The sequence below is a fragment of the Toxoplasma gondii genome, chromosome VIIa (genome assembly GCF_000006565.2).
Source record: "Toxoplasma gondii ME49 chromosome VIIa, whole genome shotgun sequence".
Classification (NCBI taxonomy): Eukaryota; Apicomplexa; class Conoidasida; order Eucoccidiorida; family Sarcocystidae; genus Toxoplasma; species Toxoplasma gondii.
Window position 1 is genome coordinate 2,037,725 of NC_031474.1, and position 22,648 is coordinate 2,060,372.

The 22,648-nt window shown below is 51.5% G+C and overlaps 7 protein-coding genes across 7 annotated transcripts; 2 read left to right on the plus strand and 5 right to left on the minus strand.

Annotated features, from left to right (window-relative positions):
• Positions 1–607: 607 nt before the first annotated feature.
• TGME49_204045 (hypothetical protein) lies at positions 608–2,769 on the minus strand (the record flags this gene model as incomplete). Its single annotated transcript, XM_018779283.1, has 4 exons — positions 608–837; positions 1,027–1,149; positions 2,026–2,192; positions 2,744–2,769. 4 exons carry the CDS (start codon positions 2,767–2,769, stop codon positions 767–769), a joined length of 387 nt encoding a protein of 128 aa, XP_018637325.1. The 3' UTR covers positions 608–766.
• Positions 2,770–2,880: 111 nt separating this feature from the next.
• On the minus strand, positions 2,881–7,110 carry TGME49_204040 (hypothetical protein; the record flags this gene model as incomplete). The annotated part of the gene is made up of 5 exons (XM_018779282.1): positions 2,881–2,916; positions 3,454–3,576; positions 3,819–3,873; positions 4,291–5,314; positions 5,958–7,110. The coding sequence occupies 5 exons, from the start codon at positions 7,108–7,110 to the stop codon at positions 2,881–2,883; spliced, it is 2,391 nt and encodes a 796-aa protein (XP_018637326.1).
• A 1,077-nt stretch (positions 7,111–8,187) lies between these two features.
• Positions 8,188–11,411, plus strand: RPL8 (ribosomal protein RPL8). Its single transcript, XM_002367643.2, has 4 exons — positions 8,188–8,380; positions 9,094–9,354; positions 9,886–10,116; positions 10,560–11,411. The coding sequence occupies exons 1-4, from the start codon at positions 8,362–8,364 to the stop codon at positions 10,829–10,831; spliced, it is 783 nt and encodes a 260-aa protein (XP_002367684.1). The 5' UTR covers positions 8,188–8,361; the 3' UTR covers positions 10,832–11,411.
• A 1,037-nt stretch (positions 11,412–12,448) lies between these two features.
• TGME49_204010 (hypothetical protein) lies at positions 12,449–14,604 on the minus strand. Its single transcript, XM_002367642.2, has one exon. It carries the CDS (start codon positions 13,770–13,772, stop codon positions 13,110–13,112), a length of 663 nt encoding a protein of 220 aa, XP_002367683.1. The 5' UTR covers positions 13,773–14,604; the 3' UTR covers positions 12,449–13,109.
• A 380-nt stretch (positions 14,605–14,984) lies between these two features.
• Positions 14,985–15,743, minus strand: TGME49_204000 (hypothetical protein; the record flags this gene model as incomplete). Its single annotated transcript, XM_002367641.1, has 1 exon — positions 14,985–15,743. One exon carries the CDS (start codon positions 15,741–15,743, stop codon positions 14,985–14,987), a length of 759 nt encoding a protein of 252 aa, XP_002367682.1.
• A 1,752-nt stretch (positions 15,744–17,495) lies between these two features.
• Positions 17,496–20,256, minus strand: ROP12 (rhoptry protein ROP12). The gene is made up of 3 exons (XM_002367640.2): positions 19,179–20,256; positions 18,249–18,371; positions 17,496–17,924 (listed from the first exon to the last, which is right to left on the minus strand). The coding sequence occupies exons 1-3, from the start codon at positions 19,660–19,662 to the stop codon at positions 17,821–17,823; spliced, it is 711 nt and encodes a 236-aa protein (XP_002367681.1). The 5' UTR covers positions 19,663–20,256; the 3' UTR covers positions 17,496–17,820.
• An 80-nt stretch (positions 20,257–20,336) lies between these two features.
• TGME49_203985 (hypothetical protein) lies at positions 20,337–21,138 on the plus strand. Its single transcript, XM_018779281.1, has 2 exons — positions 20,337–20,571; positions 21,002–21,138. Exons 1-2 carry the CDS (start codon positions 20,382–20,384, stop codon positions 21,121–21,123), a joined length of 312 nt encoding a protein of 103 aa, XP_018637327.1. The 5' UTR covers positions 20,337–20,381; the 3' UTR covers positions 21,124–21,138.
• The last annotated feature ends 1,510 nt before the right edge of the window (positions 21,139–22,648 follow it).

Sequence of the window (22,648 nt, forward strand, 5' to 3'; positions counted from 1 at the left end):
TCAAAAGTAGTCTATTTACTTCTGTTTGCTATTTCCCTTTCTGACGGGTCCTGCGAGTGACCACCCAGAGTCCCAGCGTTTGGCACCAGAGTATTCTATCTCCACTGCTGACTCCATCGCACCCCACCGGCACATGACAAGAGCTCGGATACATGCACAGTTCCTTCAGTTACCAAAGGACGACTACACAGCGGCAGGATAGTGGAAATAGAGAACCCGGGTAGTTGATGCTGACTCCAAAGCAGGCATTGTATGGTTTTAGGAATAGTCATGTCGGTAAAATTCAAATCCAAGGAAAAAAGCAGTCTGTGGTTGATTAGCCGTTACATAAGTACGCAGAAGAACGGGTTTCCCTAAGAAATACACGTCGAAATCGTCGACATCATCGATTGTTTTAGTTGACTATACTTGAGGCTCCACGAGGTTGTAGTTCCGTAGTTCGTGCATTCTGATGAACAGTGTACTTGGTGACTTCACTGGACGAAAGATATACAAGATATACGAGCGGTTCTAGTCATTTTGGTGACACTTTACGCTTTCGAAAAAGTGTCTTAGGAATCTCGACCTCTCCCACTAGTCTCCATGAGAAGCGTGTTTGTTGCGAAGATCGGAACACTCGAAAAGAGAGCGTACAGAACGTTCACTAAGAAATTACAGCCTTTGATTGATTATCACCATGCTGGTCGTCCCGTAAAAAAAATCTGAAACCAGAAAGGTCTCAGGAAAGACGAAGTAGAATGAAAGTTTCTCTTCGTTAGGTTTCCGTTCATGACGTGGACGTATATGAACTAAAACCTCTCATGCGCAAGCCTCTTAGTTCGCCCAGCTCCGCCCCGACTGAAATCATTCGTTACATCACAAAAAATCGGACAAGCGTATGTTGCGCGAAAACGAATTAGACACACGGCATCCATAGGCCTCATGTTGAAAACAGCCACAAAGTCTGCTTGTGTACTATGACAAGACGTTCTCAACTTGTTCTGCGGTATTCCTAATGACTTTTCTGGGAGGCTGTTGCGAACGTACCTTGTGTTTTCGCTCTCTCAGTGTCCACCGAAAAATATCCGCTCCAGGTGCCGATTTCGCTGGGACCTGAGCTGTCCACAACGGATGCTGCATCCCCAGCAGGGAGGCCGTTCCAGAGGAGAGCTGTAAAAAGCAGAAGAAACAGAAGAGCCCGCGTATGATGTATATATATTATTATAAAAGTGAGAGTCAAGCTAAAATTCGCATGTATTATTGGCATTTAGCCGCTAATATACAATCATCCACACTTCGAGGACAATCAGTCTGGCTTTTGTGCGCCAGAAATACTCCAAAATACGCCTACGCCCTTTGTGTCTGTACAAATGATGCGCGAACCGGATTTGTATAACACCGATCGAATGAACAGAGACATTATACTACCAAGGATACTGAATATGACTCCAATTATAAGATACACACAACCAAGTTCTCTATGATTGCTGTACTCCACCACCCACACTGGACTACTTCTTCGTATGAACGCGACTGTGATAAATCATCGCAATTCAACAGCATGAAACTTTTGGAACCCCGAGAGTACATTGTCTGCATTCGTTTTTCCTCACCAGGATCGCGTATTGGGTTAACCTGTCGGCAGCCAGTTCCACCCTTATCAACATTCCGTCAACAGAAACCGTCTCAACAGTTGTACACGGGTAGATTTCAGCAGTGCAGTTTGATCCCTGAATACTCTTTTTTTATAGGGTATTTACGGGGCAAGATTAGAGTCTAGATTATGCTGAGGAAGCAGTTTACGCACGTGCCACTGCATCAGCCCGGCTCTAAGCCCCGTCCCATAAATACCTGAGAAACAAGGAGTATTCACGGACGTATTCAAGGCGCGAACCCCGTCTTCGTCTCTGAGATCTGTGACTGCAACTCTTTTTTAAATCTGTGTCTGTACGTGCGAACTCTTGAAACAGCGAAGAGATGGAGACAGCCGTGGTCTGTGCTCTTTTTGCTTCCTGAAGAATCGACGTAAAAGGGTCACATGTTCACCTTTTGGGGTCGAGTGTAGGCCCCTCGAGAGTCGCTTCCGAGCATCGCTGTCTTTGTGTTGTATCGAGCTTGGAGAGTCCTCTGGGACACTGAGGCAAGCGTCGGATCCCCAGGTCGTGATGCGCTTCATGATCAGGCCACTACCATCCGATAAAAAATCGTGATATCTGTTTGATACGTGACGACCGATGTGCTGGAGACTACTTTATGCTTTTTACATCTAGTGAGTGTGCACAATTCTCGACTCCACCGGCTGGATCAAGGAAAGCGCCTCTGTTGCCCAGCGCTTGTTCCTGAAAAAGAGTGCTACGTGCTGTGTCTGACCACTGGACAAGGATCACGCTTCCGATGCTCGGGAAAACAAACAAAAATATGGTTCCCCTCTCACTGGTACACGAGGCTTCTATGGAAGCTTTCAAAGAGACACATGTGTAGCCGTAAACATGTATATGTGCATATATGTACTGGTTACATTTTCGCCTATCAAATTAACACGAATAACGATATCTCATATTACTGTTGCGATTGTTCATTTAACACATGCATATACATACGTATATATACATGGACAATTCAGGCAGCCGAGCAGAATTCGTTTACAGGATCGTCCGCTCGACCTTTCCGCTTGAGCATGCGGCTGAAAGAAAACAGAGCTCCCTTGAAAAACCGAATTAACGAAGACATAGCTATGAATGCATGAGTCAGGGAGTCCTTTTACATGACGCCATCGTGGGACGAACCCATGCATAATGCACATACACGCGAAAACTGCAGGAAAGAAAATCAAGCCCTAGTTTGGACTAGGTTTCTGATATCGATGGCCACAGGTGAGCCCACGAACAGCTGCAGCGGCCGTCAGAAGAAGGCGTCGACTGAAATGAGATATTCTGCCTGCAAGAAGTCACGCCCAAAAATGCGTTCAGGAATCCTCGAAAAAAGTCAAAGTTCCTCCAAGACGAAGAACTTGTCAGCGCAGCAAAGGCAGCCGTGGTCGCACAAGACACGAGAAAAGAGCAACACAGTATATGGCCCCGATTATCTGATGTGTGTATGGCAGTATAGTAAAGCGCCTTCCTAGATGGACTTTAGCACTATCACTGAACCGGGAAAAGAGAGCTGAAAATGACGTACAGACAAGTCGCTCACAAGCCTAGCAAAATCGGGAAAGAGAAAAACGCCCTTAAATGTAGTGTGCATATACCTGTATATGAGCGTGCTGGTGCGTATATATATCTATATATATATATATATAGATAGATATATACATATATATATTTATAAATATATATCGTGTATGTGTGTTTCTGTCGGTGTCAACAAGTGCAGAGAATATGTAGGGAGCGAAGCATATGCACGCATTACCGAATCGGCACACTTACATGTAAACGTCGGTGTTCAGATCTCGACAGGTGAGTTTCGCGTTCATACCTGGGGCTCGACAAAGTAGAAGACGCCAGTTCCCACTCCTAGGCCGAGGACGATAGAGAGAGGAAGGGCTGGAAGGAAGTGGCACGGACCAAAGGTCGTCCCCGCAGCGGTAATGATAAGTCCCTGAAAAATCAGAAGACGATGCCGTCGCAGAAAACACGGCATGTTAGGTTCTGCGCCCTATGGCGATGTGCCTGTGAAATGCTGTCAGGTGACTCTGAATGTTCTGTGGGGGGTCAAATACATGTGCGGAGACACTACATTCAGTGGCGGTGATTCCAGATCTGTCACGACCACCTGGTCCGAGAGAATCGATACTCTCTCCATGCATTCGCAAGATGCCAACGGTGATAATAGCGCCTTACCACCCACACAGCAACGCTTCCTGCCAGTCCAGCTGCGAGGCTCCAGCTCGTCAAACTGAGAAGAAAAAAGGCACAGAACTGCGCGTACCGCTGATCCTCTCATCCACCTTAGCGTCAAGCGGCTGTTAAAGCACCCCGTTGTCAATGGCAATGCATACTCGCAGCCGCGTTACTGAGTGAAGACGGAGATCATCAGACTAGTGGGGGCACTCGTGCGGAGACCTCGACGGAAATATACAGTAGATCTGTTCAGAGAGGCATACTCACAGCGGTCAGGACGCAGACGCCTCGGGACGGACATAATGAACCGCACACCAGAACTTCGTTCCGGTGAAAAGAACTGGAACTCATTTCTTCTTCAACATGCAAACGTGTAACGTGTTCTATCCCTACTCGTCCGCCACTACTAAGGGACGACTTGGCACTTTCTTCTCTTCTGAGTATACACACTCCGAACAGACCTGTGGCTCACTTGCATGCAAGGAGGGAATAAAAGACGAAATCGCCAAGGCCCAGCATGGCTCGTCCACTGCCTCGACCCAGCCTGTGTAGTTGCTGCTTGATGGTCGCAATTTCCATTTCTAAAATCTTCTCCCTCTCTTCAGCTGTCTCAGTTTCATTGCTTCGACCCAGCGGATCCCCTGTAGGCCACCCCTCTCGTGTTGCAGCACCTCGACCTTCTTGTGTGTTTGGCCGATGCCTTTCGGATTCACCGCGTGAGCGAACTCTTCCGTTTACGTCCTCGACTTCTTCCTCTCCACCCCTCATGGTCTCCTGTTCTCCGCCAGCGAAAGAGAGACGCGCCTTGCTTGATTCACGCCCTTCTCCATCGCACTCGGCATCTTCAGGTGCTCGCTGTTCTGCTCCTCCTCTCCCCACCTCTCGGGGTGTATAGACACCCAACTGTCCGACGCCTGTCACGGCCATCCCCTGGACACCAGTGAGTGACCCGCCATTTCCTCGTCTCTCTGTTTCCTCGAGAACTGGCTGTCCCCTGCTTCGTCCGCGGCTTCTAGATGCCTGGCTGTCGCCACCCGCGGCGGCTGCCTCCGAGATATGCCGCCTCCGGACTTCTGCGTCAAAGCGTGACCGTTCGTCTTGAATGAGAAATCCAGCTGCCAGTGGCTCCAACTGCAAGTTCTGTTCCTCTGCAAGACAGCTGCGCCTGCTGCCATATTCCGGGAGACGCATACGAATGCGAACCTCACGTCCGTTGACGCCAGTTCGCGTTTCACCGGCCTCCCCCCGCTGCAGTGGCGAGCCGGGCTCAGCCACTGACCACAGGGATCCAGGTGTCCAGACACCTGAAGGGGTGTCCCGGGCTGAAGGCGCACCGGGACCGGCCGGTTCAGAAGCCATCCGCGCCGACCTAACGCCCGCATGCGGCAGCACCGGACGAGCGAGAGAGGCTTCGTAGGCGAGGAGAGGCATTGGTCTGGCGTCAGTAGACCTCAAGCCCTGTAAAATCCATCGAAGTGGTCCCCAGGGCGAGAGCACTGTTTGGAAAAACCGTGAGGCCAGGAGGGAGAGCGATGCGCAGACAGGCATAACAAGACAGCACAGCCGAGTTAGACGATGCCTGTGGCCCCGCGTTTTGATCGAAACCGATGCGGATCGACGGTATAGAAGACTTAAACGTGAATACGCGCTGCAAATGTTAAGAAATGCACAGCTCAGAAACTGATGCTCAACATCTTATCCACCGATCATACGCCAGCGGGAACAAAAAAGACGCAATCCGCATCCGAAGAGAGCGTAGGAACTCAGTGCGCTACCATCTCCTTGGGGAGACACGCCAGGACAACAGAAACGGCCCTCATCTAGGAAAAACGAATCTTCAGCTATTCCGTTACTTTCGTCGTAAGTCCAAGTAGTAAGGCCAGACACGGCATTCTACCTCTACTCATTCGTGGAGAGAATGGATTTCTCGGTTTCCAACTCCAGTGTATATTCTGGAACCGACGACAAACTTTCGAGAAACGAAAACATGCCCCGGAGTTCGCCACCTGGTCCTACGAGCACCACGGACTTCGACCAGTCCCCCTGAGCGCAGAACGCTCAATTGACTATTGGACGAAAGAGGGTCTTTTCCGGTGGAGTTTGACATGCAGTTGCAAGGTGCGCTAGCTACATCCTCACCTGCAAAGATATCCCAAGCAGCCAAGCAGAGAAGAAGGAATGTCGTGGGCGTCGACGGCGATTCTGGGCTATATTTGGCACCGAAATGAAGCAGGAGAAGTTGGAGGGTGAAGGCGGCGGCGCTTGAAGTGGCCACCAAGAATTGACTTCGGATTCGGAGGGGGGCTAGCCAGAGAAGAGCAAACGCCCCACCCACGCAGAGGTTCCAGAGAGCGATGAGTACGAGCACGGTGTCGAGCTGCGGAGCAACCGACAGACTGGAGACGCCATCTTTCAGGTGGCTCGTGGAAAAAACGGAGTGTGATACGAAAGCCAGCAGACTGTTTTGCTCAGTTGCAACGAGAACACCCCCATCGTCTCCGTTCGTTTCTTGACGGAAAACGGGGGCCTTGCCTGCGGGAAAGGCGACGTTCTGTGTCACCGCGCCTGCCTTAGGCTGCAAATACCTGCATGCAAACAAATAGACCGCTCCTCCGCAACCGGCAACGAGGCTGAAGGCGGCCGAGGAAGCCATTAGGTAATAGAGAAGTCGATGCCATCCCCAGCGGATCGCGAGAGCCAGACCAAAGGTGAGGACGGCGACGTAGAGGAGCGCGTCGAGACCCAGTTCGAAGAAGTGCGAGACAAACTCCCCGTGAACGAGACTGAAGAGGCGGCGCACTGTACAGACGGCTCGAGAAACGTCTCGGACGAAACTACGCGAGCGCCGGAGCGAAGACGCAGGAGACGAGGAGAGAGACACGCTGCCTCCCTCAGAAGGTGCGTCTGCCGTAGAGGACGACGAGACACATGAAGGAGGAGAGTCAGGAGAGGGAAAACAAGGAGGGGGAGCGGTGGGAAGACTGGGAGGGGAGGGAGAGGTCAAAAGCAAGGACATGAGCGTTGCAGTGAGCATGCAGATGACTACAGGACGAAGCAGACCCGTTACAAGAAGCGTCGCCACTTGGTTTGCCTCCCTCCGGATGGCGCTCACAAGTTGGCAGTGCATGCGTTCAAGCCTCTGAAGCCTCTCCAGAGTTCGACCTCTTCCGTCCGTCTCGAACGCGCTCTCGGGGGCAAGCGCGGGCCGCGAAGAGCGCGGGGTGGGAGGCAGGCGCTGATGTCCGTCACTCCTCTCGCCCTCAGTCTGAGGGACGCCACGAACCTCCCGCATCCTGCTGAAGACAGTGTTCCTCTCATGGAGTCAAGCGAAACCTCAACATGCCCGCAAGCAAATGAATACCTTGCGCTAGCTGAACTCGCTTTGTTTCAGGAGGCAGGCGCTACACGCACCACAGTCCCCCTAAAGGGACATGCATACAGACATGGACACAAACATATATATGCAAGTGAAAACCCGTGTAGCATACCTACACCGAGAGGTCATGAAGGCACTATGTATACAGGCACGTACGATTTACAGATACGCGCGTTCACGCACCCAGAGGCGTATACCGCTACTGACGAATGCGTGTGTCTTCTGAAGGAGAAACGCTATGGAAAAAAATAGGAGGTTGGGCGGAGGTCCGCGATGGCAATAATAGAGGCGCTCAAAGATGCCATATTCCGTGTCCACGTGTGCTTGTTCGGCGGTCAAAGCGTCGTCCTTCCAACAGTCGAACTTTCCAAGCGAAAAGCACACTGCGCGTTTGTTGAGAATCTGCCGTCAGCTGAAGGTCGCTTACAGCGTCGCTGGCATACCTTACGGAAGTGGATGGCAAAAACGTCATTTTAGAAACTCGACGATCTAAAGCGTGTCTTCTTTCCTCATCCATACACACGTTCTCCTCTGGCTCGTGGCTAGCGGTAGGTGTGCGTACGTCAGGCTGTACCACGGGAGCGAGACGCGTCCGTGGAACTTTACGATGCGTCGGACGTAGTAATGCCGTCACTACACGCACACGTCGACGAGAGAAACGAAAGAAACTTTGAACGAGACCATAAGTGTTCCATAACAGCAGGCAAAGGTGCTTAGAGTACCTCGTAAGTCCTTCGGACAGACGATGAGAAACGCGTGTCGCGACAGAGGGCGATACGCGCGTCGATTTGTGGTTTGCCCTTCTCGCGCTCACCGCCTGTTTTTCTTGCTTGACCTCCCGTGTGTCTGCGTAAAAGAAAAGTGTCCTTGCGCCTTATAGGATCGATTTTCTGCATGCATGCACTGTGGCACAGACCCGGCTTTGGCAGCGCCTTCATCTGCCCCGTGCAGTACAGCGCGTGCTGAACAGGGTCTGCCCCACTCGCCTAGGTGGGGAGAAGAAGCACAGAAATTCGTGGGGGTTTTCCCGGGAACGGAGGAAAATCCGCCATTTCTGAACAGATGCCGAAGCCCACCCACCTCGGGTGAAAAGCTGTCTTTTGCTTTTTTCGGTGTTTTTCTTTTCTGTATTTCTCGAGTCTCCCGCACCGGAAAAAGCAAATCAAAATGGGGCGCGTCATCAGAGGTAAGTTGCTGATTTCGCGTGTTTTTTCCGGAAGGCGACCACACGGCGTCCATTTTCACGCGTAGGGCGGTCTCTGTGGTCCTCCAAAGTGACGGTTCGCCTCTTCCCGTTTTTCGGAACTTCCTGTGAATACCTATCTCCAATTACTTCCCGTGGACGGCCGCCTGTGGGGGGGACGGTTGCCGCCAACGCCTTCGCCGCACTGCATGCCAAACAAGAACGTTCAAATGCGTGGACTGCTACTGATAACTGATATGCAGAAACGTAGGGAGTTTCTTTCCTTCCACTTACCACTCATGGATTGGAAAGGGGGGGAACACACCGCCCCAGGCTCGGCAGACTGGGGCGTACGTACACCTGTGTTCCCCATTGCCTGCCCATAGTGGAGAGTCTGAAACACGACCATGAAGGTCGAGATTCTCCAGTGTTTTCATTCGCCCGTGAGGAACGGTGAACAGCTCCTACGAAATGCCGGATTTGTTTCCAGCCCAGTACGGAACTGGTTGTTTTGTGCGAGTCTCGTACTGAGGCAGTGGCGGCGCGCACCTCGCTGCCGTACCGACGATTGCTGTCTTTCAGTAGGTGGTCGTGTAGCACTTTTTGTGTTTGTCGGTGTAGATCTGATGCCCGAGTGGAGTGCCACAAAAGAAAGCGAGACCGGCCGTGAAGAAATTCGTTGCTGTGTGCATGTCGATCTGCGTCTCGGTTTACAGCTCAGCGTAAGGGTCGCGGAAGCGTTTTCCGTGCCCATACGCACAAGCGTAAGGGAGAGGCGAAGCTCCGTCCTTTGGACTTCGCAGAACGCCGTGGCTACATCAAGGGTCTGGTGAAGGACATCCTCCACGACCCCGGCCGTGGCGCGCCTCTCGCTGAAGTCTCTTTCCGTGATGCTTACCGCTACAAGCTGAACAAGCAGCGCATGGTTGCCGTTGAAGGCATGTACACCGGCCAGTTTATCTACTGCGGCAAGAATGGTAAGAAGCTATCTATCAGCCACGATAAGGTGTGGTTCATTACAAAGCTGGAAGACGGACCGTTATTAAGCGCCAGGTGTGGCGCTCTCGACTTCGCCTCTCTCCTGTGCCTTATTCGCGCACACTCTGCTTCGTCCGTCTGTGTTGCGGGAAGTTAACGCGTTGACGGGAGAAATGTCCTCCTCGTATTGGACAGACGGCATCTATGCCTTTCAAAGCGTCCATACAGCCGGTGGCAGAGGTGTTCGCTGACACCGCAGGAAGCCCCACAGATCGCTAGCGACGCAGAACAGGACAAAGTCTATCCACGTCCGTCGTTTGCCTGTTTCTACCAGTTTTACTCACACTGCATTGTTTCAAGGAGTCGCGCCTCCTGTTCTCTTGTCACCGCGCTTCCGCGCGCGGGGGCCTTCTGTGGCAATGCCGTGTTGTGTGCGGGGACGGGTTCTCCCCCATATCTCAAGTGGCGGCTTGCCTCTGTCCCTGTACTTCTTTCACAGATATCCCCTGCGTTTGTTTGCGTGTTCGCAGCGGCTTTGACTATTGGAAACATCTTGCCGTTGAACAAGATGCCGGAAGGTACCGTCGTCTCGAACGTTGAGGAGAAGGCTGGAGACCGCGGGACTCTCGCGCGCACCAGCGGCACCTACGCGACGATTGTCGGCCACAGCGACGACGGCTCTAAGACCCGTATTCGTCTTCCCTCAGGCGCCAGGAAAACCGTCAGCGGCTACTCTCGTGGCATGGTTGGCATCGTTGCGGGTGAGAAAAAGAGGAAGTTTCGGTTTTTGCTGGCGGGAAATGTCAATTCTGTATATGTTTTGATCTATATCGATCAAGACGATGAGCGTGTATGACATGCGAATTCACGGTAGAAAGTGTCCATCTTCCCTGTTCTTGCATGCGCGGTCGCGTTTTTTTCGCCAATTGCTGTATTGTCGCGGGGGTACGTCTCGAATGACAGCAAGTCTGTGGATGGCTGTCGCATCGTGATGTGATAAAAGACGCGTGTGTTATGCCGTTGTTTCCCTGAACATATGGATGATGGACCTTCATGACCGTCTATATCCTATTTAGGGCGCAATGTGTATGTGAACAGGGGTGGGCTACCCTGACTATGTTGCGAAGGGTATGTACGTGGGTGACAGCGTGTAGCCGCAGAAATGGTTGTGTATGCAACGTGTCTTGATGTTTGTGTGCGTCAGGTGGTGGTCGTATTGACAAGCCGATGTTGAAGGCCGGAAATGCGTACCACAAGTACAAGGTGAAGAGAAACTGCTGGCCGAAGGTGCGTGGTGTGGCCATGAACCCCGTTGAGCATCCTCACGGTGGTGGTAACCACCAACACATTGGCCACCCGTCTACCGTGTCTCGTATGGCAGCTCCTGGACAGAAAGTCGGTCTTATTGCTGCGCGCAGAACCGGTCTGCTGCGTGGTGGTCGCAAGACCAAGTTGGCTGGCAAGTCTCAGGAGTAAACAGAATATGGCGAACGATAGAGAACGGCTGACAGGCGTTACGCGTTGCAAGCGAGTCGGGATGGTTCTCGGTGTGGCCTCGTGTCTTGAGAAGGGAAACGAGTGTTTTCCTCACCAGTTCGTGTCGTGGGGGGGACAGCCAATGACTCTGTTCTCAGTGGCATTGCAGAGACTACTTCTCAAAAACCTGGGACGCTGCTGAGAGACGCTGGGTGTCACACTGAAAAACTGGAACCCCAGGAGAGAACACGCTCTTGCGTCAACTTGTCCGCGTGCAGCTGAAACCAGCAGATAAGATGTTGAGTGAGAAACTGCAGAACAGAGGTGTCAAACGCATTTTCCCTGGGCACGTTGAGGCGCAGGCACAACACGCATGGGGGCGGCTCCGCCATAATGATAGTGCCGTCGGCGCCTACCGAGTACTGCTCACTTGTAGTCGACGCGGAAATATCGCTTGCATGGATTCTGGCTTCTGTACCTACCCTGTGAACGCGAATAGGACAGGACTGGGGACATGCCGAACAGATGTCATCACCACTACGGACTGATGCTGACTAGCCCGTTAACACCACAGTCGCTCCTAACAATGCAGAATTGCAAGCTTGCGCAGTGTTTGACTCGGAAAGTTTCTAGCAAGATGACACATCCATTCACTGAAGAAACACAAGTGGTAAAGTTAGCAGGCCGGTGGTTTGCGCATCGTCCAGGCAGACGATATGTATGTATGTCGTAGGCCGTATGGTCTTGAGGAGAGAAATGCAGTTGGTTCTTCTTACCAACCTAAGCAGCTTTGTTGTGCGCAGGGCCAGTGCCTGCTCTTGTGCTTCAGAAAGTGTGATATGCGATGTGGCTAGCCGCATGCGTAGGTGACGATCGACAGAAATGAGAGGCATGATGTCGAAGGAGATCATAAACCGATACAATTTTGGCATCTCCGGAGATAGATCCATGCCAGCACTCGGACTTTCGCGATTGTTTCGTGGAATAAACCGTTGATCACAGCTAACAACGCCTAAAAGAAGTGATGAGCGAACTCCCGTGGGATACAAGGGCATGTTTAGAAGATTCACGCCCAGCGCAACTTGCAGGGAAATCAAGAGATTTGTCGACTCTAGGGCCAGAAGTGCGATGCGACCACCGGCTCCCCTACTTCACGGGCAATGTGTACACAGTTCTATTGTATATGTTGTCCTACGGAAAATCGCTGCGAGGAACTACGTGAGAGGTCTTACGTTTCGTTCAAGCGTTTAACGCAGTCTTCGGTATGAGTGCTTGCTGTTGATTTCACGCATTAAGACGGAGATAAAACTATGTGCAGATGTGCAACAGTGTTAAGAGTCAAGACGATGTCCAAAAACTTAGGGGATTGCGAAGACAGCGGCGGAACGTCAGCAAAGCCTCACACGCGGACGCGAGATGGCTGCCGTGAGTCCGTCGCTCTTGAACGTTGACTGTGTATCCTCCCACGATGCTGCGAAGTGAACCAGAAGACCACGTCCTTGTTCAGTTATTCAGAAGTCGTTCTGTGCACTGATTGTGCAGACTGCGTTATCTGTCATGGCGTTTGCATGTAGCTACTGCTTGACAAAAGTGTTTCCACAAATGTAGTTTCGGACGAGGCACGCAGACCGCCCCACCATGCGGCATCCGATGCAGCGTTCACTTTCTATCATTTGTTCACAGAGACTTGGCGTGCACAGCCATCGATGATTTCTAGAGAGAATAGACCTCCCATTGTGGCTCACACTGCTTTCAACTACATACTACGTTGAGCACTATTATTTTGCTTTCGTGTTCCTTGTATCCACTTGGGCCCTTGTTGCCTGACCAGCACTCAATACTCCCGTGGCTCTAACTGGGAATAGGGCACCATTTAAATTGTTGCTGAAAAAACAGAATGTCGGCAGTTCCAATAAACCCCGCACTCCCAATGGAGGCAAACACCCAGGAACAATATCTATCGATGATGCATGTGAACTACTCGATTTCGCAGCCGTGGTGGAACTGCACCGTCCCAGTGTCGTTAGCCCCCAGTTCCAAAGAGCAAACGTCGCTTGTAAGAACTACAGCGACCCCAAAACAGTGTTGACTGGGCATCACTTGACGACCGCTTCTATAAAAAACACCTCTGTCAGCGAAGGGTCATGCATTCCTAAAGGCTATTGCGTATGCGAGCGGTAGTACAAATGCTGAAGCACTGTATACTAATCGGGGCACGTTCTAGTTACGCTTTCAGCTGTCCACGAACCAGGCACAAGAATTATTACAACATTTGTTTTCAGCCAAATCGGCAGCGGCTATGGTAGTGGAAGGCAAGGAGACCCTTCATGTTACGGCAGCCCGCTTCCAGCAACTGCGTCAGACAGGCTGCGTTGCAACAGAATGTACGCACAGAAAAAATGGGGGCCTTCTCCGTACACATCGTTGTCGCTGGCGTGCAAATCAGGTACGGCATATTTTGATAGTCCTCAGACACTTCACTACTAAGAAAAGACGGGAGCTCAACATAGGTTGTGCTTACGAAAACAGGGCTGTTTTCAGCACCGTGTCGGTACCCGTTCGTCTTCCACTGCGAGAGTAGGAACAACCGGAAAGGCGAGCTTCTCAATGTCGGCATTAGGCGGGATCCTTCTTCGTTCTCCGTTATGAGGAAAATAATGTCCCCTTTCGTCGATGCCATTGTCGTAACCTCTGTCCTTTGCAAGATGGTCTGGAGCTTTTGATTGGAGGGAGTCACGTCGCCGAGCGTGTATTTGTTTCGTAGTATCGTTGGGTCATTCCATACATGCAGCATCCGCAGTCTTCTCCCGGGCCTGGTCCCATCTTTTAGAAAAATCCCACTGTCCGTCAAACCTCCCCCTACCTGTCTAAATTCATTCTGCGGCAACATAGTTCTTCTTGTTTTTCCCGTCACTTGTTCTGCGTTTGTGGGGAGCCCCATTCAGCAGGTAACCTGGGTACCTGTAAATGTTCAAGCGGATCACGATTACCGTACGAGGGGGACGAAGAGCACGTGCTTTATTCTATGATCTTTGCTTGCCTTCGCGAACCGCTGTCTTCGCATCCTAGCCCCACCTTGCCCGTACCAATGTGAAGACGCTTAGACAAATTTTTTCCACGTCTTTCACTCAACCAACTGTTTCAATTGGCAACACAAGTTTGTGTTCTATTCTGCTCACAACTCCGACAGTGGCGCCCACACGCAGTCCGCGTCGCTCGTTCAGTACGGCTCTTCCCTTCCTGACACAGATTTGTGGCAACACCACTTCCGCGGCATCATGGTCCGTTAGAAACTTGCTTTAGGTATTCGTCGATGCATTCGAAGAGTTACGATTGCAAGCTGTATAATTTACACTGATATCCGTATTGCCCTGACTCTCGCATAATCCACTTCACCAACAGCACCATTTACAGCATGTCGCTGTTGGGCCTGGAGCGAGATACAGTCTCAATTTCCGACGACAAGCCGGTTGTTTACCCGGTTGGAAATTCCAACGAAAAGCAGATGTCGCCTCTTGCTTTAATATCGAGGAGCCACTGTGGCCACGGGCCGGCCGGTCTCCCTCGGCCGTTCACGCGCACTAGCTCTGCCCACCGGTGTAATCAGAATGCCCTAGATTCGTGAAACCGAATCGGCTGGTGGCTGTCGCACCGGCCCGCAGTTAAAAATCCAGGGTGTCTCGCCAGAGTCTACGGAAGCCGGTGGGGCGGGACTTTCGTCTGCGCCTACCTACCCCACTGACTCGTAAATCGGACGCTCTTTCTCCAGTGAAGCGCCGAGCCACACCACTGCGATGGCTTTTCAGTGCTACCGTGGGGACTCTGAACTCTCCCAGAGTTTGTCAGTCCTCTACCGGAGGCTCAGAAACCAGATGTCAGTGAGCGGGTTCGCTGGCTCAGACCCACGCATTGCTCCTGGCGCGACACCAGTTGGACGAACTGCACCAACAGCAGCGAAATGCCTGGTCCCACTCCTCGGAGCCCGACCTTTGGATTCGATGTTCTGCTAAACAGTTCCGGAGGCGAGGCGAGACTGGGGTAGCCACCGTGTACACATCAAGGATGGTGGCTACAAGACTGCGTAGCTATTTGTTGGGGATCGACCGTTTCGTGAGGGGGCGGCAGGCAAAAGGGTCTTAGACGGAAGAAGCAGTTAGACACGAAACTTCGTCCGAAAAGTCAAAATGTGCCTCGACATGAGACCTGCGAATACGCCAAGGACCACACATGCAACAATCGCAGCCAAAAAGTAGAGTTTCCGCCTCAAATTGAAGCCCTTCTTGTGCGCCACTCGCCTTCCACCAGCGTTCTTCCGCAGCTTCTCCTTCCTCCCCTGACGTTTCGCCCAGGCGTCCCAGGGTCGCCACATCATCGTCCCTTTACGCCTCCGTGTCCCCCTGGGCACCTTCCTGCCTTGACGTTTCTTTCCCATGAGCGCCTTGGCTTTTCTACGCGTTCTGTCGCGAGGGCGGGCCTTTTTTTTGTGCCGCCCCTTCAATGGTTTTCGCCTGGCCTTCTCTTTGAGTTTTGCCTCCCTCATCTCCTCGAGTACCAGCTCGTGTATCCGTCTTTCCGCACTGTCATTCTGCCTAGCTTCGATTCCCTCGACTGCCCTCAGTATTCTCGAGATCTCAGTGCGAATCTGACGGTTCTGTTTTAGCGCGGACGCCGCGCTCTGCCCCCGGAATTTGTCATAATCTCTTCTGAGGCGGACGGGCTGTTCGGATTCGTGGTCGGATGCTGGGACGACCAACTCCGGCACAACATCACTCATCCACTCGTCAAAGAGGAAATGAGACAAAGCCGCTTCGCTCCCTTGTGCATTGGCAACGGGGCTGTCGTATGCCGCCAGAAAAGCCAGGCAAATGTACAGCAGAACTGCTGCCGAAGCACACCACCGGCTCCGCGCCATTTTAGCTTCTGGCGCCCACCGGTTCTAACGCAGAAGGAAGAAGCGGATGGAAGGCGAAGAGGAAAAGCTGAGCATGAAGGTAAGGTGCAGAGTGGAGCGCGTTGGAAACAACAAATGAAGAACGCAAGAATTCACGAGTTACGAAGCTCCACCATACAATCACTCACCGCGAGGAAAACAGCGGAGTCGCCACGCAGTGGCTAAAGATTCCGCCGCAGCCCCATAGTTCGACACTCTCTGGGCAGAACTTCAAAGTGGTTGGACAGCAGGATGTGAAGAAAGTTTTCCGAAAGAAAGGCACTGACGCCGGGAGCGCTGAAACTGAACGATTGCTACGGGGCAGAACCCGTCATACCACTCCCAGTGGAGCACGAAAGTGGGAAACAGCAAAGCGACTCACCGTTTGTTCTTTGTGCTGCAGGCCACTTTTTGTCTAAGCGACTCACACGTAGATAGGTGAATGCGTCATTTTCCCGCGTTTATATCAGCAGGACGGGGTGGTGGGTCGGGACGGCAACAGTTGGAGGCCTGGCCCCTCTGTTGCCTCGTGGGAGCCGTAACATCGGACTGCTCGCACTCGAGGAACGATTCCAACGAAACAGTCTCGTACGCGTTCCGTCACAGAGACTTCTAATGGAACCCATCTGGCCGAGTCGGAGACACAAGCCGCACACCACGTCACACTCTGTTTTTGGAAATCACCAAGCAAAAATATTCGTAACAGGTTGAAACAAAAGGAACCGTCTCCACTGCACAGAGGCCGGCCACGGAGAATGTCTACAGGCGACACCGAGCTCAGCCCGGACGCTTCGGGCTTGACCCGGACCAGACTATGGCAAAGCACGGGCCCCTTTCTTAAAACGTTGTCACCCCTCTCTGTTGGTTTCCTGAGAATGATAAGGAGATTGACTTTGTAACAAAACCTGAAAATGCGCAGCCCACCGCCGGCTTTTGGCGCACGGTGCGGGTCGCAAGAAAGCGAGAGTTGAGTGACCTTGATATGCAGATTACAAGCTCTCATTCCGATGATAGGAAAAAACCATCCCACTGTGGCTCCAGATCCTGTAACAGAGATTCTGTCGCCTCTGACCTCTCTATTTTTGCCGCAAATTGGTCAGTTGACATTATGGCAGCCCGGCTTGCGGCTTCACATCGGATACGGCCAACGCTGCAGAAAATTGTGGAAATTTGATGGGCTGTCTCTGACTATCCGCTTTGGGTTAGAATAGAGCAGCATTTGCCAGCATATCAGATGGATCAGTCTCGTTTGTTGTCGACGTAATACCCCAACGTATTTGGTGATGGCGAATCGCGAATTAATCGCCTCTACGGCCTGACTCTGGAATAGTTAGCTCCGCAGGGAAGTCGTGTCGAATTTTCCAATGATGGCGAAATTTCAAGATACTGACACGCTCACGTAAGGTGAGTTCTTGTGAGACCGCAAGTCTTCCAAAACTATTATGTCAGTTTCCTTTCTCACATTTAGCACGTTCCTGGAGGCAGTTGGGAAGAAGCTAACAAGTGAAAAGTAAGCTGCACTATCACGAAAACACTGATGCTATTAGCGAAAGCACCTACATGCGGGGAGAGATGAGGGAGAGACGATCGAGCCAAAAAGATGTGACATGACATATGGGAGTGTTGCAAATCTGTTTATTTTCGTAGTCCCACTGCGAACAACAGTGAGGGCAGCCGCAGCCAGGCACGCTTCGTGTCGAAATGCTGTGTCTGTTCCTGTCGTCCAAGTTAAAAGAAAATGAAGCCGATTGTAAATGGGCACACAAAGTGTTCGAGTTGTGTGAATGAGCACGATGGGGCAGTAGAAATGAACACGCATTACTCAGGAGAAAAAAAAACATTGCTTGGCGGCAACAGTTACGTTTGCTTTCGCTGCAGCACAGGACGTGGCAGCTCACTGCTGAAGGCTGGTTTTCACCGGGGCGGGACGAGGAAGGTGGAAAAAAATGTTGCCCCTCCAACTGAAGTTCGTCTCTTCTAGGTTCTTGCTGCACCTTCTTGTTGACTTAGGCATTCAGAATAGCCGACTCGTAAATACGTGTCATTTTATTGGGATCCTTCAGAACCGCCTCAAGAGAAAACTACGCCGCTGAGGGCGTACAACGACGATTGGCACACCGTTAGGAAAGAAGTGCCTCACGTTCACAGTAATCGTCCTTGTCCCTGAAAAGGAACATGACAGGCATCAAACACGGCAAATGCTTCGTGTTCGTCTGGTGCCTTTTCCCCGCCCCCCTCATGAGCAGCGTGCTTCTTCCACCACCCCGCTGTTGCGGAAGACGCATATCACCATGGAAGAGCGCACTCGCTTACATGAAAACTAAAGTGACCAGAAAGTCTCGTATTCCTTGGTAAGCGGAAACCTCTGGCTTGCAAGAGATTCCTGCCGTCCGCAGTTTTGGGTGTGTTACCTTTTTGAGTCACTTCGCTGCGGTATGTTTCGAAGAAAAGTACTTCACAACTGAAGATAGAAGGCTGAAAACTAACCTCGGGAACGGAAGAAGGCACGTCTTCTAGCTGGTGATGAGGGGGCAGAGGGGACACCTGTGGCTGCCGGGGGCTCTTCCTTTGCTTCAACTCCCTCCTGTGGAGAGGCCGTGGTGACAGTCCCTGCAGGTAAAGCGCGCGACATGACGGGCAGTTTACCATGAGACATGGAGTAGATCCGGTAGATCACATGGTCACATGGTTTTGACACATCTGGTATTTCCGACAATGGCCACACACAAACTGTCTGCGCCGTGACGACAACGGATACGTGGCTGATCTCGTTGTCTAGTTGTACCATGTAACAACGCAGTCGTAGTAGAGTCTGAAGCGCGTGCTGCAACTCTTCTGCCCCCATAACAGAAAGGGCTGGATGGCCCCCGATTCACTGTCCAGGACTACCTGGCGCTTAACGACGATTCCGTCTTGCAGCTTCCAAGTAAAGTACAATTTAAAATGAGCGCATGTAAACTAGTCTTAAACACATCGCTCATCACGTACCCGAAAGACGTCAGATTTTAGATCAGTTGGCACAGAAAATCAAACATAACACTAATTAACTGAGTTAATTAATAGAGGGTCCAACTGTGGGTTAGTTTCAATTCCTAGGGCGGAGCACTGGATTGGAGACCTAGGTAAGTGTGCTCCTATTAGTAAAGATCATAATAAAAGTCACCAGGCATGCAATACCAATCAGATAACACCTGAAGCTAGACCCCCTGTTACATATTATAAAATGGGATTCCTAGGTTTATATAAACTACCGCCTGCAGGGGGCGCCTGACAGGACGGCCATTAGGTGGCTTGTTTGCACCTTCAGCCTTTTCGAACACTTCCTCACTGCCCAATCGAAAGCAAGGAATCCAAATCAATAAACGGGAATGCGTCCCTGTCTAATGACAGAGGCCACTCTCAATCACAAACCCTCACCCGGTGCAGGAGCCAGCAGGGACGTAACGGGAATGGCGACGGGTTCGGGGGTTTGAGCCGGACCGACAAGAATGTTGGGAACAGTATTGTCTGCCTCTTCTTCTCGGTTGAACTCGTCTTCCTGTAACTTTTCAGCGTCTAACTCGACGGGGAGGGGGACCTCTGGGGTAGGAAACCCGTCAATATCAACAGCGTTGAGTTGTACATCTGGCTGATCGGTGGGATCGCCGTTCGTGGGTGGGGCGTTACGGTCTGTCGGGATGTCGTCCACTTCATCTTCTTGAGCTTCTTTGGCTTCTTGAATCGCCTTCTCCTCAAGCTCCGCATCCAGCTTTGAAGCCGACTCCGACACGGGGCCCTCATCGGTGGAGAATAGCTGCGCCTTTGGAGCCACACTAAGGGCTGTCGTGTGTGTAAGCTCTCCGGCTAGTAAAAAACATGATAAATAAGCAACAAGGAAAACACAAGGAAGAACGCGTGCCATGTTCGTTTAAGGGAGGACCGCGAGGAAGGGGCTGCAACGGTTGACGGCCGTTACGCTACTAAAAACGGGTGTGACTTCTTAGGCTCGGCAAAGCGTTCGACAGTGTCACCGGAATTTGCTGCCTCAAAAAGACGTCGAATTTTAGAAGCCCACTTTCTGCGAGAAGACAACAGCATATCATGCGAGCGAAACTGAGACGGCACAAAGACACACTGCCAGAATTCTTCCACAGCTCGTCAGGACTCAACGGCCTCAAGGGTCGTGGCAATCATCAGGCGAACCAACGGTATCGCCGTTGGAATGCGCTCCTGCCTTTACACAACTTCGCAGAAGTTCGGCACGATAAAAAAGCGAAAAGGTGTGCTTCAGAAATCAGTAAATAGCTCTGTCTTTTGTAGCCGATACGGCAGTCCCACCATGTCTCACTCGACCTTGCCAGCCGCAGCTTCCTGCGAGGATTCAGTTGCGTTGTGGTCGCTAGGCCGCTTGAAACGGCATCCTCATGAGGGCTGAGTTTAGTGTTTGCTGGCGGGTTCTTGACGGTTCTGACCACCGGGGACTTGGCAAAGAGTGCTGAAATATGTCGTCATTTTTAACCGGATTCACACTGGAGACCATCGCCGTGGTTGCACCATTTGCGGGAACCACGGCTGTCCTGTCCGTTGTCAAGTTGCTGCTGGTGAGGTAGCTCGGCACGTGGCTCACAAAGAGCGAACAGCATGAAATGGTTTTCTTTGAACACACATTCTCTCGCTGAAGGAGATTCTGTGAAGCGGACGCCGTACAGGCATATGCAAAGGGTAAACCATTGCAATGCCTTGTTTCAAGGCAAGCACGTATCAACGTCGTGTGCCGACTTTGGAGTGCTTGTTTCTTTACGTGAAGTGTGGCTGGGCGACAGACCTAAAGGTAAAATCCGCTTCTCACGCACACCTTTCTATTTTCAACGGTGCAGTGAGACCGGAGCAGTGGTGTAGAGCCCTGACTCCCACAAGAAGACGTTATCGAACCAGAGTCAATAATACTACGCGTACACCGGCCACCCCAGACTAGCCAAACGATGTTTCGAGTGGAAGTGACGAATAACCTGTGTCTGGGGCTTTTTACTTCTCCTTCACGTACCGCGCTTTGCGACGAGATCTCTGTAAGACGTCCTCACTAGAAGACGGAGCGTCCTCGTGGATCCTTGACACACCATCTCGGATGCAAAAAGCCCTCGAGTTCGGTGTCTCTTGTTCATCCTCTAAGGTTGAAGCAGCACACCAGTAGCGGAGAAGAGATGCAGGTGGGATAGAAACTGTAAGCAGCTGCGTGCGGTGTTCTGTAATGTGCCCTGCAGACGCTGAGGGTTATTCAATAGTACATCTCACCGCGGGCAATTTAGGTCACTCTCGGCGGTGGATATGCACGACAATGTCCGCCGTCAGAAGGCACAGAACCCCGAGAACCCACAGAATTTAGGAAGCTGTCACGAGCTTCCGTGAAAGAGCAGCAGAGGGTGGTACCGCTGGTGAACTATCAAAAAATCATGATAAGAAACTGTTCCATCAGCGTACGAGCTTTTCTGCACTCCTGATGACTTCCAGGAGTTTTCTTTCCTTAGTTGATGGGCTTCCTGCATATTGAATACGCTTCAGAGTGCTTGACTGTACGCCCTTTTTGTCACTTTCATGCACGGGAAAGCATGCGTGTTTATAGGTACATTTATGAGAAAAGAACAGCTTCGGATGGTTCGAAAAAGAAATGCAAATGAAGATGGGGCCATACCGATTGCAGCGTTGAGACTAGCGATAACCGTGTTAAAAATGGAACCCCTCAATCCCAACCCGTGTTGTTAGGGTATATTCACATCCATTTTTGTATGGAAACTGAGATGAGGGTCCTACCCAGCCACATTGCAAAGTGCATGGTATCAAAAAACATTCTCGGAAGCAAGCAAATAGAACGGACGGTGAAGGAGCCTTCTACAATAAAAATCCTGAACTACACAGCCTTCATGAATCGGACTACAGGAGCAGTAACCGGCGACCAAAGGTGATAAATGAATGTGTTCTCAGTTGAAGAAGACACCCTGTAGAAACTTCACCACTCCATGAGAAGCATGAAATGACACATCGGCGGGCCACCATACTCGTTGACGCCTCACAAGACACTCACAGGCCTCCGTAAAACACAACCCTCGGGCAAGCCTAGAAGGGATGGACAACCAGGTTGTAATTCCACTAACTCATCCCCCACTACCACTTCTGCAGAACCAAGATCGGACGGTACACTCTATGTTGTTTCCAGCGCCCAATCGAATCGCGAACCATCTTGGCTGGCGAAGAAGAAATACTCTTGCATGTTTTCGTGTGCGGTTGGAGACGTATGACTCGTCGTGCTCAGTCGAAGTCAGGTTGCGCTGTCCAACCTCCTTCGGACGTTGCTCTTTGGTAACGCTTACTTGTGTACAGCCGCACTGCCACAATACCGGCGAGGCATTCATGCCAACGACCCCAAAGAAACAACAGATTAAATCAGTGCAGATAACGTGCGGCGGTGTCCAAATGTAGGCCACGTATCTCTCTTGAAGGGCTTGCTTTGTCGAGCGAGGATGACGAGACACATCTGTCCACTTGTATCTAGACAGCGGAGGATTCACTTTTTTTTCAACGAAGACGAGACGCCGCGCGAATCACCCACGCTGTTCTCTGTTAGTTGTGAGGCGTTTCGTGATTCTGAAAGAGAAGGCACACATGCGTGTCCCCAGCGTGGTACGTACAAGGGTTGCCGCAGGCAACCGTGTTTGCTTTTTCGTCGTCAGTCGCAGTGTGCCCTGTCCACTTGGACGACCTTTTCGTGACGGCGTGACTAGTACTCGCTTCTTGAAACTGACAAGCAATGCCACAAAAACGCTAGGGCTGCTAAAGAAGTGACGCCCAATCTTGAGAACAACCACCCGTCGCTGGCGGGAGTTCTGTGGCTGCATCGTCCCACCCGTCCTAAA

What these genes read in the sequence shown, in the direction of transcription:
- ROP12 (XM_002367640.2), bottom strand. Translation starts at nt 19,662, where the DNA reads ATGGCACGCGTTCTTCCTTGTGTTTTCCTTGTTGCTTATTTATCATGT. An exon ending in CCTGCTGGCTCCTGCACCGG is followed by an intron (nt 18,372 to 19,178) that starts GTGAGGGTTTGT and finishes CTTTACCTGCAG; the next exon opens with GGACTGTCACCACGGCCTCT. An exon ending in TGCCTTCTTCCGTTCCCGAG is followed by an intron (nt 17,925 to 18,248) that starts GTTAGTTTTCAG and finishes GTTCCTTTTCAG; the next exon opens with GGACAAGGACGATTACTGTG.
- TGME49_203985 (XM_018779281.1), top strand. Translation starts at nt 20,382, where the DNA reads ATGAAATGGTTTTCTTTGAACACACATTCTCTCGCTGAAGGAGATTCT. An exon ending in GCTGGGCGACAGACCTAAAG is followed by an intron (nt 20,572 to 21,001) that starts GTAAAATCCGCT and finishes TGTGCCCTGCAG; the next exon opens with ACGCTGAGGGTTATTCAATA.
- TGME49_204010 (XM_002367642.2), bottom strand. Translation starts at nt 13,772, where the DNA reads ATGGGGCTCCCCACAAACGCAGAACAAGTGACGGGAAAAACAAGAAGA.
- RPL8 (XM_002367643.2), top strand. An exon ending in TATCTACTGCGGCAAGAATG is followed by an intron (nt 9,355 to 9,885) that starts GTAAGAAGCTAT and finishes GCGTGTTCGCAG; the next exon opens with CGGCTTTGACTATTGGAAAC. An exon ending in CATGGTTGGCATCGTTGCGG is followed by an intron (nt 10,117 to 10,559) that starts GTGAGAAAAAGA and finishes TGTGTGCGTCAG; the next exon opens with GTGGTGGTCGTATTGACAAG.